We start from the raw sequence: 20,492 nt of genomic DNA, 5'->3' as shown, positions 1-20,492 counted from the left end.
CAGGTTTTCACCAATAGGAAGCAGAGAACCTGAAAATGCAAAATTCACAATCGAAAGATTTATTTTATTTAAAGGGACACGCACAAATTTTGCTCATCGAGTAATCTAGGAACTTCCAACAAAGCCAAGGACAAGAAATTCAAGATGAATTGACTGGTGTAGGGACCTATGGGCTCCATGTACGATACAATATGGTGGCCACCCACACGGATAGCAAGTCAATAATGACACCGGTGAGGTTGACATTATCACATATGTCCTGGTGTTCACTCGCTCCACCTAGAGACCCAGGATCCGGATTCCCATTGGCACAGTTTATGGTTCATAGAGACGGTTGTCACCGGCAAAAGGACGATCTGGTGCGCTATTGAAATGTCCCATAAGAAAGATGGCGAGAGTCCCCATCACAAATAGTGGGAGGACCACCCAGAAACACAGAACGTCTAAGACCTTCCCAATCATCACCCAGTTCTCCATTTCCTGCAACATAAAAAAGGAGGTTACATATGGTATATTATACCCGCCCATGAGGAGTGAGAGGCGCAGCCTGTGAGGAACCTGATCATAGTCAACTAACATGTAAGTCAATGTTATATGTGGTAGTCTAGCATCATCATTCATAATATTTATGGTGGTATGAAGAGGTTAGTAACTGATGGTCTACTCAATTCATAGTCCCCCTGGTACAGTGCATCCCTGGTTCGGCGGATCACATGCCCTGTTTGTGAGGACGGGTATGTGATACCGTCGCCGTCACCCGCTGCCTCCTATACTTATATTAATGTGTGAATTACATTCATTGGTGGAACAGTGCACCCCCCCCCCCTCGGTATTATAAATTCTAACCATTGGTGGCGCAGTGCCCCCCACCCAAGTATTAGTATCATTGGTGGCCGTTCCGATCAGTGTAATTGGGCTCTGATCTGTTACCATGGCAGCCAGGATGTGTGTTCTATGCACAGGGCAGCAGGGAGAGTGTAAAGTCCCATTCACCCTAATAGAGCTTTATTAGAGTGAATAGGACAAGGGGGCTAATAGTAAATAAAAAGTAAAAAAAAACAAAAACACAAAAATACTAAAAGTTAAAATCGCTCCCTTTCACAATTTTACATATAAAATTTACAAACAATAAAAAATAAACATATTACATATCGCCATGCCCAAAAAAAGTGTGAACTATTAAAATATCAAAAAATATTTCCTATGCGGTGAATGCCGTAACGGAAAAACAACCGTGCGATTCGCCTTTTTTTGTCACCTTGCCCCCTCAAAAAATAGGATAGGGCTGCTCTATTATGGGCGGGACATTCCATAAAATATGGAATGCACACAGACTTTTTGGTGTTTTATTTTTTCGGACGGTATCGAAATCGAATCAAAATTTTGGTATCATGACAAAATGAGAAAAAGTGACAGGGTCTGAAGACTTTCTGCATGCATTTTATATAAATGCCATCTCTGGTGGTCTTGTGGGTTAGCCAGTATCATCTCTGGTGGTCTTGTGGGTTAGCCAGTATCATCTCTGGTGGTCTTGTGGGTTAGCCAGTATCATCTCTGGTGGTCTTGTGGGTTAGTCAGTATCATCTCTGGTGGTCTTGTGGGTTAGCCAGTATCATCTTTGGTGGTATTATGGGTTAGCCAGTATCATCTCTGGTGGTCTTGTGGGTTAGCCAGGATCTTCTCTGGTGGTCTTGTGGGTTAGCCAGTATCATCTCTGGTGGTATTATGGGTCAGCCAGTATCATCTTTGGCAGTCTTGTGGGTTGGTCAGTATCATCTCTGGTGGTCTTGTGGGTTAGTCAGTATCATCTCTGGTGGTCTTGTGGGTTAGCCAGTATCATCTCTGGTGGTCTTGTGGGTTAGCCAGTATCATCTCTGGTGGTTTTGTGGGTTAGTCAGTATCATCTCTGGTGGTCTTGTGGGTTAGCCAGTATCATATCTGGCGGTATTGTGGGTTAGCCAGTATCATATCTGGCGGTATTGTGGGTTAGCCAGTATCCTATCTGGCGGTATTATGGGTTAGCCAGTATCATCTCTGGTAGTCTAGTGGCCTGATTTCATAATCTTCCTGATGGGATGTGTAATTTTTCTAATGATCTGGTATTGATATCCCTGGTGGACTAGTGGGTAAGTCAACAATAGTTCTAGTGTTCTAGTCCTCATTTACCTGTCCAAACTTCAGCATTGTGCCTGAGGTCTATAACAGCAACCCACTAGTCCACAAGAGTCATCATTAGAGACGAGTGAATTTCTCGAAATTAATTTGAGATCAGATTCTAGCAAATCGGTTGGCAGATTCTGTTCACGTAAGAATAAATTCGATCCGAATCCAAAGTGCTCTGATTGCCCTGAAAAGTCATGTATGACCCTATGGGGTCTCCTAGGACTGTATCCAACACCTTTCAGGCTCTTTAACGCAAAGACAGCATTAGTAATGTCATAGGGACACAGACATACATAGCCATGTGGACGCCGGCGGTTTCAATCACACTGTACAGTTGGATTTGTTAGTTTTTTTTTTATTAAAAAACTTTCCGAAAATTATCCCTTGTTTTGGGCAGATGTTTGTCGGTGTTCATGAAATAGCTTGTTCTGAGCAATGTGGCCCAAAAATTATTCCTTTTTGGAAAGCAGCAACAGGTCTGGTGTTAAAAGGGTTTTCAGAAGTTTTTATATTGATGACCTATCCTCAGGATAGGTCATCAGTATCTGATCTGTGGGGGTCTGACACCCGGGACCCTCGCCGATCAGCTGTTTGAGAAGGCACCAGTGCTAACCTAGCACAGCGCCGTACACTATATAGCGGCTGTGCTCGCTGAGCTGCTCCTAGGCCACGTGACAGATGAACGTGATGTCACTGAACCATCATACATGGACTCTAAGCAACTAGGTGACTGGGTGGTGAGCTTCCACTAAATCACAAGGCCACCAGGGACAAGGCATGGCGGACTTAGACATTTAGAATGAAACCAAAGGCAAGTGCTCTCCTGTTAGAGAAATAGATGGTTTCTGAAAACTGGGGGCAGCGGTGGACAGGGTAGACTCATAGGTGGCTCCTCAGTAAACAGGACACTCACGGCTCCGGATGCGTTTTGCTCCTTTGTGCTGGCTGTGATGAAGTTACAGGCATCCACACAGTTCTTGATTTCTGGGGCACAATGGGTCAAGCTTCTGTACAAAGTAGTCACATCGGCATCGAATAGATTACCTGGAATGAGGGATGGAAGCGTCATATTAGTTGTAGGCTTCCTGAAGGACTTCTGACCTTTACTGTTAATATAATACGTTTTGGTGTTTTTATATCCTGTGTTATTATTACATCTTCTATGTTATTATATAATTGGCTGATATTATATTTGACTGTTTGGACACTACTCATATTTTATCTACTTATACTTGTGGTCCTTGGTCATCTTGAGGCTCCTGTCACTGCGTTTCTTGCTCATCCTGAACCTTCTGATCACTGTGTTTCCTGCTCATCTTGGACCTCCTCATCATTATGGTCCTTGCATGGGAAGACTAGCCATAGACCCTTCAGGGAAAATTCCCGGTGGGCGAATGCCCTGGAGGCCTCCCAAGCCCTCTTCATGGCCGCTTCCCAGGTACATAACCTTCTGAAGCTCTCACAATGCTATGAGCATCAAGTACTTACTCCCTCCTGCTCTGTGGTATTTGGTTCTTCTGGGGCAGTATTTAGTGCTACGCTATGGTATTGCTGGCCCATCTACTTCTGTTGCCCCTGAGTACTTGTGGCTTGTGTAGGCCCTACGCACTTGTGTTGCCCCACTTTCTGTCAATTTGGACTCATCTCCAACACAGGGCCACTATTAGGTATTTTTCCAGGGCCACTTTAAGTTCCTAGTCCGCCTTTGGGTCCTTGTTTATTTTGAACCTCCTGATCAATGTGGTCCCTTTTCATCCTGAGCCTACTGATGCCTCTGTTTTCTGCTCATCATGAGGCTCCTCATCACCGTGGTTCATGCTTATCCTGAGCCTTCTGATCACAGTGTTCCTTGCACATCCTGATCCCTGCTTTGATTGCTCATCATGATCCTCTTGATCCCTATGTTCCTTCTGATCCTGAGCCTCCTGATCACTGAGGCCCTTGCTTATCCTGAGCCTCCTCATTGCTGTGTTCCTTGCTCATTCTCATCCTCCTAATCGCTATGTACCTGCTGATCCTAAGCCTCCTGATCGCTGGGGTACTTTTTCATCCTTAGCCCCTTGATCTTTATGTTTCTTGTTCATTCTGCACCTCCTTATCACTGTGGTCATCCTAACCCTCCTCATCATTATAGTCCTGCTTATCTTCAACCTGACGATCCATGTGTTCCTTGCTCATCCTCACCCTCTTAATTCCAGTGGTCTTTGCTCATTCTGACCCTCTTCTTCCATGTGGTGACTGCTGATCCTACTCATCTATAATCTTTGCTCACCTACCGTTTCTTCACCACCGTAGCCCTTTCCTTCCTGTTCCTTCTCACCTTTGTGGCCCCTGCTCATCCCGTGCCTGTCTCTCTGCCTCTCGAACATCAGTTCGCTTCGTGGCTTCTTTAGTATATACTCCTCAGCCTTTAACATGATCCCCAGCGAGCTTCTCCTCCTCTCTTGCGGGGTCTTCTCTGCCTCCTCACATGGCGCGATCTCCATGAGTAAGTAACGTGGAAGCACCTCCAGAAGCATCTGACGTGAGAAAATTCTAGATCATTAGTACATTTGTTTATACCTTTATACCGCTTATCCAAGTTTTTGTGTCTAGGGCCCAGATGCCCAAGTGTGGGCTCAAACATGACATGTAAATCAATGTTTTTGGTAACACCTCTTCCTGATGGGCTCTTCTTTAGCTCTGCTCAGTAACTCCAGCTCAGCTGAGCTGTCTGTTGGAGTCTACGGTAGTCTGGCCACTTTAAAGGGATTGCTTCATGAAGATATCTCCTGTCCAAATACCCTATTAAGACATATGGACGTCACAGAATATCATCCCCGCCCAAAAATACTATGTGTTAGCAGAGCAGACAAAAGCCGTCCCTATTCATCTGAATTGCCTCCATAAAAAAGGACGCTGTCAGCAGTTTTGACTATGCTAAACTGCTAACAGCACTAGGCAGCAGCTGGGGAGAGCAGAATAGATATATCTTTTATGGAGCTATCGTGAGTAGTGTGAATATAAAGTTTTATTCTGCCAGGTTCTGCTCGCACAAGGGCCCAGGAGGCGGAGCTTCATTGTGAAGCTTGCTTTGCATTAAGCTCCTTGGCAGCCCCTCCCCCTGCTCTGAGTGACAGTTGGTTGGATGCTAGAGCTGTCACTCAGCACAGAGTAGGGACTGTGAAGTTGTTCACTGCAAGGCACACGTCACAGTGAAGCTCCACAGGAGCGGGAACCTGGCAGAATAAAACTTAATACATACACTACTCCACTCAACCTCTAAACAGTTCTCTCAGCAGTTAAGCATAGTCAAAACTGCTGATAGACACCCTTTAAGGATGTTTTCCGAGATTCTAATATCTTCAGAATAGCTCAGCAATATCAGATCGGAGGCGGCTGTGGCGCTCACTGTTCCTAGGCCAGTGATCTCTCTTTCATCATACATGGCCGAGGCGCAGGTCAGTCTCATTTAAGCGACTAGGACTGATCTGCAATGCAAAGGACAGCACTATCTAGTGCACGACATTGTGCTCCATGAACTGTGAGGAGGCCACAGCTGATCAGTGGGGGTCCCGGTGTTTGGACCCCTGTTGATCTGATATTGACAGCCTAGGGTGAGCTGATTTCGACCAGGGAATAAACTGAAGCAACTGGAAAAAAAATGAAAGGGGTGATCCAAGATTAGAAAAATATGGATGCTTTTCTAATCCTGCACAACCCCTTTACTAATGATCTATTTCTGATATATGGACTGGAGTTATATTTCAAGGCCTGGTAATGGATCAGTACTATACATTATTGAGGTTCTCACGCGTTTCACTTTGGCAGTCAGGTTGTGGGTACTTGGCATCCGTAGTGATACATTCAGGACAATGACGCAGCTGAGAGCGTCGATACGAGCATTACAAAGATCAGGTATCTGAAAGATAAGCATTGTATTTCTGTAGAATTAGAATGTTTCTAACACATGGGTAGAAGACAATGTCACCTACTTTCCGATGAGCGGGACACTGAGCGATGTCTCCGGAACACTCTTAGCAATTAGGAACAGAAACACAGTCTGGGCCAGGAGGACCGAGATGGACACTGTGCACTTCTGACCTCCAGCTAGAGAAGATGGATACAGAAGGGGGTGAAGACAAAAGGACATTCGCAGGCAATCCCACCAGTATGGAGGGCAGTAATATTATGAGCAATAGTCTAACAAACACCCCCTAATAAAATTCAGATACCAACATCATACTTCAGAAAATGTTCAGATGCTCTGCCTGGGCTAGGACTTCTTCATTTAACGTTACCCAACCAATGGCTTTTTTACCATCTATGGGTGGAATTGCTCTTTGCAGTCTTTTTTTTTTTTTGTCCACCTCACCTTTTGCTGGAAGAAAGTAGACCAGTACAGCTAGGGATGAAATGAGGACACAAGGAACAATAACATTGATGATGTAGAACAGAGGTTTTCGTTGAATAATCAAGAAGAAGCGAATCTCCTGATACTCCAGGTTCTCGGAAGTGTACGCCTTATTTATAACCTTCTTCGCAGGACGGTGCTTAATTGCCCACTCTCCATTTTCTGGAAAGAACAAACAGAGAAGGTAAAGGAGAATGAACATACTGGTCAGGGTCTGGTATGGTTGTTGAATATGCGGAGTAGAAAAAGAAACTTGTTCTTGCATTAATATGCAAAAGTCCATATCTTTGCATGTTGGTGAGAGAACAAGGCATTGGTACCTAGAGTGTGATTCAACTTTTTGGGGGAAACCATTGCAGAGATCATCTGAAAGTCCGTCATCAAGTTTTAAATGCACAGGAACCAGCCCTGGCCTAAGACGTCTTCTGTGAGGTAGTCACATCTTGAGGTTTTATAAAAAATAAAAAAAACTTTCTGAGACTCTATTGTACGTGTAGAAGGACATCTACAAAGAGCAAACTTGTTGGATGTACACCATTGAGGTCTGCTTCTAGAACCAGGGTCTAGGGGTATCTTTTAGGCATTGCATCAGGACATAACTAAAGGGTCACCAGGAGGGGTTACAACAAATCCACCTCGAATCACCTGTAAATGCCTCAGGGTCAATGTCCACCCATTCTATCATGTTCTGTGTTTCATCATCAAGGGCTAACTGAAGGTCAACCTCATTCGCATTGTAGGTTTTAGACCTGGAAAAAAAAAAAAAAAAAACATGAAACAATGGTATTCCTGTACCTCACTCTTAAAGGAATCTTCCATCTTTATCAACACTTGAGTTCCTAAGTTAGGAGGTCAGGGCAGGTCCAGGAACCATCTATCTAACTTTGGACAGTGACCTAACCTACAGGAAAGTCAAGCTGAAGTGGTAAATGTAGAGATGTAGGTAATCTTATCATTATGGTGGCAAGGAAGTTAAGAGTCATAGATTTCTTCACCTGAACACCAGTGAGCAATTCTGCCAATCAAATGGGAAGTAAGTGACGTCAACACTGCATGTACTCCTGAAGATGGCTGGTGGAAGCCAATACATATATCCGGTGCTGTACACGAGCACATTGGCATAGTACGCCACATCAAACTGACCATCGATACTAAAAGACAGCATAGGAGTGGGAATGGGTTACCCAGTAGTGGGAGTAACAAATTGTAAGATGGAGGACAAGTTTCTATCTTCTAACTTACTTGTTCTCCAGGACTATATCGGGAAGCCACACCATGTAATATGGAACGCGCACAATTCCAACGCCGCCATAATCAGATTAATTCCAGGTCAGCCGGTAATCGTCCCATGTCTTCAAGAGATTAGAACAATTAGAAAGGTCTGATGGTTGTGAAGACCCTGCATACAGTACATGAGCCCAGGTCTCAGTTGCCTGAATGTCTAAGGAGCTGGACTTTCAAGCACAACTGGAGATGCACTTTAAGTATTCAGATATTTGTCTTCCAATGAGTTTTTATGGCTACTAAGCTGGGCTAAAAGTTTTATCTAACGGGGTCTAACCACAGATACCCCATTGATTCAACTAAGCTCCTGGGCCTCAATGCAAAATCTGGAATTCCAACCCCCCTCCCCCTTCCCATATCAGACAATCATGAGTATTTTATGGCAAAGAGGCCTTTAGGTATCCTAAGGTAAAAGGTTTTGGATGCAACTGCTGCCTCTTCACCTATATCTACGTCTCTGTGTTGCCCATTACCAGCAAAGAGGAGGCCATACATGTCCAGTCACTCTTTATTTAGGGAAATGATGGGAACCGGAAATGGGCTATCGCATTCTCTGGAATCATAATTGCTGATATGCCATAAAGCTTAAGGCACTAAAGTCCATGTAACTTAGTTTTCTGGACTATAATATTGATGGCCTGTTCTCACAATGGGCTAATTGGCAAGGGTCTGACTCCTGGCAACCTTGTCAATGAGTTGAATAAAAGGACCATAGACTCCCTTTCAATTGTTATCAGGCACAGCTCCATACACTTGGCTGTGCCAGGTACTGCATCTCTTGTGAATAAGTCTGAGTTGCAGTGCTAGGCAAGGTGCATGGGTATGGTGCTCTATCTGGTAACCATTTATGGGTTTCGACTACCATGTTAAAAACTCAACACATTGACCGAGCACATCTTCAACAAACCAAGAGAACATCTCTTGAGCTAAGAAGTAACACTAAATTATATACAGTAAAATTCCTTTAAAATGGCATAAGTGGGGTCTGATAGGTGCTGGATTATCAGATATTCTGGATACTAGGATGGCACAGGAAGATGTTAACTTTTGAGGACCAAGAAGTAGTAAAAAAGCCCAACATAAAATGTTCTGCTAATAGTCTCATTGAACTCCACTTTGTCAGATTATCAGAGTTCTCCTTTCACCAGATGCATTATGTTACTCACGATTAATATCCACACGTTGGTCGTCAGGGTCTCTTCTCGTTCTTTCTGCCAAAATAAATGAATGAATGGGGACTATGTGTTACCACACAGAACTGGTCAGGGCATGGATTGACTCATGAAGAACACTTACCAGGGAGATTAAGTTGGTCAACGTGAGTTTCAGATTCACTTGAACAATGTCATTGATAGACTTCACTGGACGGGTTTGTTTATCATAGTTAGAGAAGAGGTCTCCTATAAGCTTAGCCTCCTCGCTGGCCAATGAACCTGGGAAAAGCAGAAAAGACAACTGGTAGAAATATACTACAAGGAACTTGTATTCTTGAATTGTCCTTCTTCTATGTTTAGATGGAGATTCTCTACTGTTCAACATGGTGCATTGCAGTATCCCAGTTACTGGATGTAAGTAGTTATTATAGGGGTTGTCTATCATGGAGAGAATACCACCATAGGGACCCCTCTTTGATGGTTAGATTTGGCAGCTTCATCATGGTTCTTGGCTGTGTTGGATCATGGGTATTGATTGTCCCCCAGATCCAGTAACCACTAGTAACTAACTCTCAGTAGCCTAACCTTGGGAGACTTGATGTATAACTATTGTTGAAACTAGATCGAAGGTTCAGAGCATCCCAATTATAGGACATCTGAATGAGTAGCTCTTATTGAATGGATCCCACCATAAGGACCCCTCTTTGAGCTCCATTATGATTCTTGGTTATGTTGGACCCAGTGATTTGAAAGGACATGGACACTGAGTTACCATCATATTAGCTACTCATCAAAGAACTTGGCACCTTGTCTTTTACAGACCTGAAGTTTAACCATTGACTAAATTTTATAGAGGGTTTAGAGTATCAACATTACTAGATGTCTGAATGGGTAACTATAATGAGGAGAGATAAGTCACACGTGGTGTACCTCAAGGGTCCATCCTGGGTCCAATTTTTTAAATTATCTTTGTAGGCGACTTAGGAGAAGGTTTGATAGGTAAGGTTTGCCTGTTTGCCGATAACACAAAAGTGTGTAATAGGATTGATATTCCTGAAGGCATTAGTAACATGGAAAAATATTTAGCTTCTTTGGATAAATGGTCCAAATAATGGAAACTGCAGTTCAATGTTTCCAAATGGAAAATAATGCACTTGGGGAGAAGGAACCCACAGTCTGAGTATTGTATTGGCAGCTCCTTGTTATTGAGGACTTCAGAAGAGAAGGATTTAGGTGTTCTGATATCAGACAGCTTCAAAATGAGTGCACAGTGTGGACAGGCAGTAGGGAAAACAAGTAGGATGCTTGGCTGTATCGCTAGAAGTATAACCAGTAGAGAGGGAGAGATTGTGATACCGCTGTATAGAATGCTAGTGAGACCCCATCTGGAAGACTGTGTCCAGTTCTGGAGATCCCACCTAAAAAAGACAGAGATAAAATTGAACGGGTGCAAAGACGGGCTACAAAAATGGTGGAGAGTCTTAAGCATAAAACGTACCAGGATAGAGTCTATGAAGGTTCTATACCAGGATAGACTTAAAGAACTTAAGAAATTAGCTGTTGGTAAGATCAGGAGCACTGTTAGGAAATATTTTATGGAAAGAGTGATTGAAGCTTGGAACAAACTTCAAGCAGATGGGGTTGGGAAATCTACAGTAATTGAATTGACACATGCCTGGGATAAACACATGTCTATCCTGAGATAAAAAAGAAATAATATAAGAGCAGACTAGATGAACCATGCCAAAAGGTGTTATTCAGTATAAAATATATACCACCATAGGGACCTCTTGTGGTTAGTAGCTCTGATTCCACCTAATTGGCAGTCCATCCCTTGCAACAGACACAGAAGGCGGCAGAGAGAAAGTGGGCGCATGTCAAAGCTACCTGAAATTGTGAGCCCAATAAAAGAACTGCTTCTAAATTGCTTCTGAAGATCACAGGAGCCTTCTGCCTTTTTGTAAGTGGGCTTCCCCTCCTTATCTGTCCTGTGAGCCACGGAGCTGAAAACATAGTGGGAAGTAAGGAAAATGACACCATAGCAATACAGAGCTGGCAGATTCCACAGAAGGGAGGCACCCGTGCTTGTGAAAGAAATATATCTGTCACGGATGAGAATGGGGAAAACCCTCAACCGTGCGATGTCAATAGGATAAGGGTAGCTGCTAGGCCAAGACGACAGGATCAGGGAGCAGGTTACCTCCTAGTGCGTCCCTAATTCTGACCCTGACTCCTAACCATATGAGCCAACCCAGATGGTAGGAGGGCTCATACTCCGGAACCTAGGGTCCCTACTAGCCCCCAGGAAATCCCTGGACTAGGAGCAGGGTAAGACGACCTGTTCCTCATAGACACGGACGAACAGGAGTCTCACTGGCCAAGGAGCAAGGAGAGGGGAAAGATATACAGCATATGGATATGGCAGATGAGTTAAACCCGTACCACACCTACCTGCCACAGACACGCTGACTGGACCCGTGCACAAGTACTGATGTCCACACAAGCATTAAGGACACAGCACACACACAAATCACACAGGTATCCAGGACACCCATAGCTGCAAACAACATAGAGAGCATAAAAACATCTTCTTAACATCATAACATATATTTTTATGACCACAAAGGCTCCTTGCTTGGATACCTTCGAAATAGGGTGCAGCATGTATCGCCATCTGGTTATGGGGTGCATGCGCGTTCTCTAGAGGGAGAGCGTTATGGAGGTTTCACTGTTAACGGCGCGGTGAGTGGCTTTGCCCTGCCATTCGATTGTCACCGTTGTCTGTATTGGTGCCCCCTTACTTGTCATTCCCCCCCCCCATTGTTTGTTATGCCCCACCAACTTTCCCCTTTTGTTGTTGGGGGGGGGGGCTTTGAGGCGTGGGAGTGTACCGCCTTCGGAAGAGGGCGCAGCATGTGGCGCCTGCCGTTTTCTGGCATGCATGCTTATCCTCCGGAGGGAGGGTGAAAGGGGAACCCTGTTACAGTGCAGTTCTCTGTAGCAGTGGCTGCAGTGTGTGTGAACTGGCACTTGTGGTTGGGTCTCTCCTCGTCCACTTCTCAGAGCTTCTCTCACTTGTGTCGGTGTGGCTAGCTGCAGTCCTTGTTAGACTGGCTTTGGTGTATGCTGGTGGAGGATGCATGCTGGCAGCGACTTGGTGGGAACCGTGTCTGAGTGTGGACGCAGTCATCAGTGCGGTCTCTCCTGACTGTTTGGTGGCTGGCGCCCTGGTTCCTGTGTGTTGCTCCAGGGGCTGGCAGCTGGCGCCCTGGTTCCTGTGTGTTGCTCCAGGGGCTGGCAGCTGGCGCCCTGGTTCCTGTGTGTTGCTCCAGGGGCTGGCAGCTGGCGCCCTGGTTCCTGTGTGTTGCTCCAGGGGCAGGCAGCTGGCGCCCTGGTTCCTGTGTGTTGCTCCAGGGGCTGGCAGCCGGCGCCCTGGTTCCTGTGTTTTGCTCCAGGGGCTGGCAGCCGGCGCCCTGGTTCCTGTGTGTTGCTCCAGGGGCTGGCAGCCGGCGCCCTGGTTCCTGTGTGTTGCTCCAGGGGCTGGCAGCCGGCGCCCTGGTTCCTGTGTGTTGCTCCAGGGGCTGGCAGCTGGCGCCCCGGTTCCTGTGTGTTGCTCCAGGGGCTGGCAGCTGGCGCCCTGGTTCCTGTGTGTTGCTCCAGGGGCTGGCAGCTGGCGCCCTGGTTCCTGTGTGTTGCTCCAGGGGCTGGCAGCTGGCGCCCTGGTTCCTGTGTGTTGCTCCAGGGGCTGGCAGCTGGCGCCCTGGTTCCTGTGTGTTGCTCCAGGGGCTGGCAGCTGGCGCCCTGGTTCCTGTGTGTTGCTCCAGGGGCTGGCAGCTGGCGCCCTGGTTCCTGTGTGTTGCTCCAGGGGCTGGCAGCTGGCGCCCTGGTTCCTGTGTGTTGCTCCAGGGGCTGGCAGCTGGCGCCCTGGTTCCTGTGTGTTGCTCCAGGGGCTGGCAGCTGGCGCCCTGGTTCCTGTGTGTTGCTCCAGGGGCTGGCAGCTGGCGCCCTGGTTCCTGTGTGTTGCTCCAGGGGCTGGCAGCAGTCCTGGGGAGATTCGTTTGCGCTGACACTGATTCTCCTACTTTTCCCCTTCCCCTATCCCTGTTTTTGGGTTCCTCACCAGTTTCCCCTTTTTTTTTTTTGGTGGGGGGGCTTTGAGGGGTGGGAGTGTCACGACTATGTGTTTGGTCGTGACTCTTTGTGTCGCATGCAGTTGTCAGCGGTCTGCTTGTTGTCTACCGCAGGTGAGGGCAGTTAGTATGTTGTCTCACGCGTGGTTGCCGCTGGTGTAGCAGCCTGAGCTGGTTGCCAGGCGGCTCGCTGTCAAGGCATGCGGTTGCATCTAGCAACGTGTGTTTGTATGTGTTCACTTTCCTTGTTTGGTTTGCACGGGATTTAGTTGTGTGTGCATTTCCCCTTTAAGTGACACTTACCTTGTCTGGTGTTGGAAGGGTTAACTCCTTTCCTAGTATGTGGGTGTGGCTGCTTGGGTTATTTAGCTTCTGCTGGATGCCTGTAGCTGAGGGGTACTCCAGCCATGCTCTATGCTGGAGTCATCCTCCTGGTCTTTATATGTCATCTATCCAGTGAGGGCCACCCTTGTGGTCATAAAAAATATATGTTATGATGTTAAGAAGATGTTTTTATGCTCTCTATGTTGTTTGCAGCTATGGGTGTCCTGGATACCTGTGTGATTTGTGTGTGTGCTGTGTCCTTAATGCTTGTGTGGACATCAGTACTTGTGCACGGGTTCCAGTCAGCGTGTCTGTGGCAGGTAGGTGTGGTACTGGTTTAACTCACCTGCCATATCCATATGCTGTATATCTTTCCCCTCTTCTTGCTCCTTGGCCAGTGAGACTCCTGTTCATCCGTGTCTAGGAGTAACAGGTCGTCTTACCCTGCTCCTAGTCCAGGGATTTCCTGGGGGCTAGTAGGGACCCTAGGTTCCAGAGTATGAGCCCACCTACCATCTGGGTTGGCTCATACGGTTAGGAGTCAGGGTCAGAATTAGGGACGCGCTAGGAGGTAACCTGCTCCCTGATCCTGTCATCTTGGCCTAGCAGCTACCCTTATCCTATTGACATCGCACGGTTGAGGGTTTACCCCATTCTCATCCGTGATAATATCTAACTGTGCAGCCGAAGAGGGGAATAGTTAGGCTGAGAAAGACATTAGGGAAGACCTGTCAGGGCTCCAGATGGCGACCAAAACGGTCGCCAATGCGCCTTAAAATTTGCAGATGGCGACAAGACTTTTTAGTCTTGTCGCCATTTGCGACTGTACCGCCGCGCTCCTGCGCAGCCTATGTTCTCGTAGCACAGTCAGTGGAGAAGGAAGGAGTCCCTCCCTCTCCACTGTGACGCGGCCGCCACTACCACCAATGGGCAGATAGCAGGGAGGAGGAGGGGAGGAGCTGTCGCCACTGCGCCACCAATTAATGTAAAACATAAGTATAGGCAGCGGTATCACAGACCCGGCACCCGGCCTCAATAACAGGGCATGCGATCTGCGGTAATTAACCCCTCAGGTGCCACAGATCGCATGCCCTGTTATTGAGGCCGGGTGCCGGGTCTGTGATACCGCTGCCGACAGGAGTTAAAGAGGACCTTCATAGGTACAAAGATTATTAACTTATTAGTAGCAGGCTGCATAGAGCGGCGCCCAGGGATCTAAGTGCACTTACTATTAGTCCTGGGCGCCGCTCCGTTCACCCGCTGTGGCCCCCGGTAATTTCAACATTCAGAGCAAGGAGGAGGAGACGCCAGTGTCTGTCCTTCCCCCTGACAGCAGCGCTGACCAATCACAGCGCAGAGAGAGGGAGTTGTTTTTTTCTCCCTCTCTCTGCGCTGTGATTGGTCAGCGCTGCTGTCAGGGGGAAGGACAGACACTGGCGTCTCCTCCTCCTTGCTCTGAATGTTGAAATTACCGGGGGCCACAGCGGGTGAACGGAGCGGCGCCCAGGACTAATAGTAAGTGCACTTAGATCCCTGGGCGCCGCTCTATGCAGCCTGCTACTAATAAGTTAATATTCTTTGGACCCACGAAAGGTCCTCTTTAATTACATTCATTGGTGATGCAGTGCGCCCTCCCAAAGCCTCACCCCCCCCCCCATTATCACTGGCCACAAGTCTCCCCCCCCCCCCCATTATCACTGGCCACAAGTCCCCCCCCCCCCCCCATTGTTATATGGTGGCCACAGGGTCCCATCCACTCCATTGGTGGCAGATTACACTGCTGGGGCTCAGATCGTTACCATGGCAGCCAGGACGCTACTGGAGCCCTGGCTGCCATGTTCAGCTCCCTGCTGCTGTGTGCACAGGGCAGCAGGGAGATGTGTGAGATCCTATTCACCCTGATAGAGCTGTATCAGGGTGAATAGCACAAGGGATAAAAAGATCCAGGTTCTAGTCCTAAGGGAAGAAATGGTTATTAAATAAAAAGTTAAACAAAAAAAAAAAACACCAAAATACTAAAAGTTTAAATGGCCCCTTCCCAGTTTTACATATAAAATTTACAAACAATAAAGAATTAACATATTACATATCGCCACGTCCCAAAAAGTGTGAGCTATTAAAATATAAAAAAATATTTCCGCTCGGTGAAGGCCGTAAAAAATAAACTCTAAACCACACAATTCGCCATTTTTAAGTCACCTTGTCCCCCAGAAGATGTCCCTGGATGTGAGAGGTATGTGGTGCTGTTTTCTCCTATATGTAGTGCTGGCTCACTACTGTGACCTGCGCCTCATCTTCTCAAAGTCCTTTTTTTTTAATTATATGCATTTTAAATTTGGCGACTAAAAAATTTAATTTGGCTCCTAAATTTTTTAGTTTAGGAGCCAACGGCTCCTGGTCATTTTTTTTTGTCTGGAGCACTGCCTGTTCCTTCACAGTTATGATTGTACAAAGAAGCACTGCCATTATACAATATTTTTTTGAAAACTCAGCTACGCTTTAATGTTCTTTTAAAGGGAACCTGTCACCAGGATTTTGTGTATAGAGCTGAGGACAGGGTTTCTAGATGGCCGCTAGCACATCCGCAATATCCAGTCCCCATAGCTCTGTGTGCTTTTATTGTGTAAAAAAAAAGAAATTTGATACATATGCAAATGAACCTTAGATGAGTCCTGTCCCTGAGATGAGTCCAGCGTGAAGGAGCCCAGCACCACCCCGCATCCTCAGAATCTCCTCCGTGCTCCCTGACGTCAGAAAGCTAGAGCGCCGTAATCTTGCGATGCGCGAGCTAGCGCATGCGCAGTGTCGTCATAGTGTTCTTTCCCTGTGCTGGCATCAACCTCAGGAAACGAACTGCGCATGCGCTAGCTCGTGCATCGCGAGATTAAGGGCGCTCTAGCTTTCTGACGTCGGGGAGCAAGGAGGAGATTCGGAGGATGCGGGGCGGTGCTGGGCTCCTTCACAGTGGGCGTGGCTGGGGTCAGAGTCAGAGAATGCTGGACTCATCTCTCAAGCATGGAGGAGACAGGACTCATCTAAGGTTAATTTACATCTATATAAAATCGTTTTTTTGACACAATAAAAGCACAGAGAGCTATGGGGACTGGGTATTGCGGATGTGCTAGCAGCCATCTAGCAACCCATGTCCTCAGCTCTATACACAAAATCCCGGTGATAGGTTCCCTTTAAGTCTTACAGTTTATGCATAAAAAATCCTTGGGAGACATGAAGATTGACCACTGTCCAAAAGAGAACAAGGGTTTGGACTATCTAAATTATAGATATGTACCTGACTAGCTATTTTAGAAATAGTCTATTATGGACATAATAGGGGACCCTGCTTTTATGGATAGATTCGGGATCAAGGGTGGTTCTTGGTTGAACATTGAGTTACTGCCATAGTAGATACTCATAGGTTCTCAGTAGCTTGTTTGTGAGGGACCTGAAGTTTGATCATTGAGCAAAATTTATATAGGGTTCTGACTATTTGAATAACTAGATGTCTGAATGAGTAGCTACTACTGGAATTGTCCATTATGGAATGTATCATACCATGGTCAGATTTGGGAGCTCCATCATGATTCCTGTTGGACCCAATGAAATCAATGAACATGGGCATTGAGGTTCCTCTGATCATAATAGCTACTGAACGAAAATCTCAGCAGCTTGTCTTTGAGGACTTGAACCTTCACTACTGTCGTAAATAGGCCAAGGGTTTACAGTATCCTGACCAGTAAATGTCTGAACGACTAGCTATAATAGGGTGGGTCCATTATGGAAAGTATCCCGCTATAGGATCTGCTCTTTTTAATGGATAGATCTGAAACATCAGCCGTGGTTCTTGGTTGTGTTGGACTCACTATTTTTTATTGGACATGGATATTAAGGTACTTGACCATAATACTTACTCATATGGTTGATCTCAGTAGACATTTTTTTTGACTATTGTCCAAAATGGACTAAAAGTCTGGAGCATCCCACCATAGGGACCCCTCTGTAATGATTAGATTCATTAGTTCCATCATGATTCTTGGCTGTTGGATCCACTGATTTCACTAGACAAGACATTTGAGATCCCAGTAGCTTGTCTTGGAAGAATTTCAAATTTGACCATTGACTAAAACGGATTACTTCATTAAGAAAAATGAACGTTAAAAGTAGGAGGACAACCCTAAAACGACGTCACAATATCTTCTATAGGGTTCTTCTACCTAGGTTTGTCTGATACTTCAGGGAAAACAAGCTAAGACTGATAGCACCAATAATAGCTGGTTATGTGGTATCTTTTGGACCAGCTAGTCATAGGGATGGCCCATAGCTACAGGAATCAAGGTCCAGGTGGTACAGTTTGGACAACTGATTGCTTGTGCTGATAATACTGTGCATGCCTAGAAGATCATGAATGATGGCAGACACTAGATTCAGCCATGTGCTTTGCATGGTCTTCTCTGAAGATAACATTTCCTCATGTATAGTGCACTATATAGAAGTTGGACGCCCTCCGACCACATGTGGTGCACACAGCAGACAGCGAACTGAAAAACACAGGAGAACCACAGCACGCTGCCAGCTCTATACATAGACAGACAGAGAGATTGACTCACAGATCAGAAGTGGAAGCAAGAAGAAGGATCTCAACCCCCAACCCATGACTAGATTGTCAGTTTCACATCCAGCAATATAGAACCGTAATACAGGACATGGAGAAGGAGCAAGAACAGGAGAGGGGAGTACATTCATCTAACGTCAGGACACAGTGTCTCCCACAACAGAAAGAAATGACTCTCCTGTTCCCGAAGACATTTCCCTGTGACGCCCCCTGACCCTCAGTGCCATACACAGCTGTCACCAATATCTTGACAGACCACACCTACTACTCATAACATATACCGCATGTCTGTGTACAAATGTAGGTATTGTCAAACTTCTATTCATGTACCTAAAATTCCTGTACTATAGCAGTTATATTCCTATTCCTAAGAGCACTATTATAGTAGTTATATTCTTATTCATAAGAGCACTTTTATAGTACTTAGATTCTTGTACATAGGAGCAGTATTATAGTAGTTATATTCTTGTAGATGGGAGCAGTATTATAGTAGTTATATTCTTGTACATAGGAGGCAGTATTATATTAGTTATATCCTTGTACATAGGAGCAGTATTATAGTAGTTATATTCTTGTACATAGGAGCAGTATTATAGTAGTTATATTCTTGTACATAGGAGCAGTATTATAGTAGTTATATTCTTGTACATAGGAGCAGTATTATAGTAGTTATATTCTTGTACATAGGAGCAGTATTATAGTAGTTATATCCTTGTACATAGGAGCAGTATTATAGTAGTTATATCCTTGTATACAGGAGCAGTATTATAGTAGTTATATTCTTGTACATAGGAGCAGTATTATAGTAGTTATATTCTTGTACATAGGAGCAGTATTATAGTAGTTATATTCTTGTACATAGGAGCAGTATTATAGTAGTTATATTCTTGTACATAGGAGGCAGTATTATAGTAGTTATATTCCTGTACATAGGGGCAGTATTATAGTAGTTATATTCTTGTAGATGGGAGCAGTATTATAGTAGTTATATTCTTGTACATAGGAGCAGTATTATATTAGTTATATCCTTGTACATAGGAGCAGTATTATAGTAGTTATATTCTTGTACATAGGAGCAGTATTATAGTAGTTATATTCTTGTACATAGGAGGCAGTATTATAGTAGTTATATTCTTGTACATAGGAGCAGTATTATAGTAGTTATATTCTTGTACATAGGAGCAGTATTATAGTAGTTATATTCTTGTACATAGGAGGCAGTATTATAGTAGTTATATTCTTGTACATAGGAGCAGTATTATAGTAGTTATATTCTTGTACATAGGAAGCAGTATTATATTAGTTATATTCTTGTACATAGGAGCAGTATTATAGTAGTTATATTCTTGTACATATGAGCAGTATTATAGTAGTTATATTCTTGTACATAGGAGCAGTATTATAGTAGTTATATTCTTATTCATAAGAGCACTTTTATAGTACTTAGATTATTGTACATAGGAGCAGTATTATAGTAGTTATATTCCTGTACATAGGAGGCAGTATTATAGTAGTTATATTCCTGTACATAGGAGCAGTATTATAGTAGTTATATTCCTGTATATAGGAGCAGTATTATAGTAGTTATATTCTTATTCATAAGAGCACTTTTATAGTACTTAGATTATTGTACATAGGAGCAGTATTATAGTAGTTATATTCTTGTACATAGGTGCAGTATTATAGTAGTTATATTCCTGTACATAGGAGGCAGTATTATAGTAGTTATATTCCTGTACATAGGAGCTGTATTATAGTAGTTATATTCCTGTATATAGGAGCAGTATTATAGTAGTTATATTCCTGTACATAGGAGGCAGTATTATAGTAGTTATATTCTTGTACATAGGAGCAGTATTATAGTAGTTATATTCTTGTACATAGGAGCAGTATTATAGTAGTTATATTCTTGTACATAGGAGCAGTATTATAGTAGTTATATTCTTATTCATAAGAGCACTTTTATAGTACTTAGATTATTGTACATAGGAGCAGTATTATAGTAGTTATATTCTTGTAGATGGGAGCAGTATTATAGTAGTTATATTCTTGTACATAGGAGCAGTATTATATTAGTTATATCCTTGTACATAGGAGCAGTATTATAGTAGTTATATTCTTGTACATAGGAGCAGTATTATAGTAGTTATATCCTTGTACATAGGAGCAGTATTATAGTAGTTATATTCTTGTATGTAGGAGCAGTATTATAGTAGTTATATCCTTGTACATAGGAGCAGTATTATAGTAGTTATATCCTTGTACATAGGAGCAGTATTATAGTAGTTATATCCTTGTACATAGGAGCAGTATTATAGTAGTTATATCCTTGTATACAGGAGCAGTATTATAAAAAAAATACCTAAACGGTCAGAAAAGTAGTAACTATGCTGTTACTGGGGTACTCAGAAATATCAATAAACACCCTTAATAAA

The 20,492-nt window shown here is 44.5% G+C and overlaps 2 protein-coding genes across 2 annotated transcripts in view; one reads left to right on the top strand and one right to left on the bottom strand.

The window, feature by feature from the left end:
• Positions 1-20,492, top strand: part of LOC122923915 (platelet glycoprotein Ib alpha chain-like) — a 44,939-nt gene that overhangs the window by 386 nt on the left and 24,061 nt on the right. The gene's annotated exons all lie outside the window — the stretch shown is intronic.
• Positions 121-18,157, bottom strand: LOC122923916 (acetylcholine receptor subunit epsilon-like). The gene is given in 13 exon segments (XM_044274780.1): positions 121-480; positions 3,077-3,207; positions 4,484-4,682; positions 5,957-6,030; positions 6,033-6,064; positions 6,138-6,252; positions 6,518-6,718; positions 7,202-7,305; positions 7,552-7,707; positions 7,799-7,908; positions 9,007-9,051; positions 9,137-9,273; positions 18,053-18,157. Coding segments are annotated over 13 exon segments (1,515 nt in total). The 5' UTR covers positions 18,099-18,157; the 3' UTR covers positions 121-315.

This window comes from Bufo gargarizans, unplaced genomic scaffold, assembly GCF_014858855.1.
Source record: "Bufo gargarizans isolate SCDJY-AF-19 unplaced genomic scaffold, ASM1485885v1 original_scaffold_2052_pilon, whole genome shotgun sequence".
Classification (NCBI taxonomy): domain Eukaryota; kingdom Metazoa; phylum Chordata; class Amphibia; order Anura; family Bufonidae; genus Bufo; species Bufo gargarizans.
The sequence above is the reverse complement of the archived record's forward strand: the minus strand, read 5'-3'. Positions and strand labels throughout refer to the sequence as shown.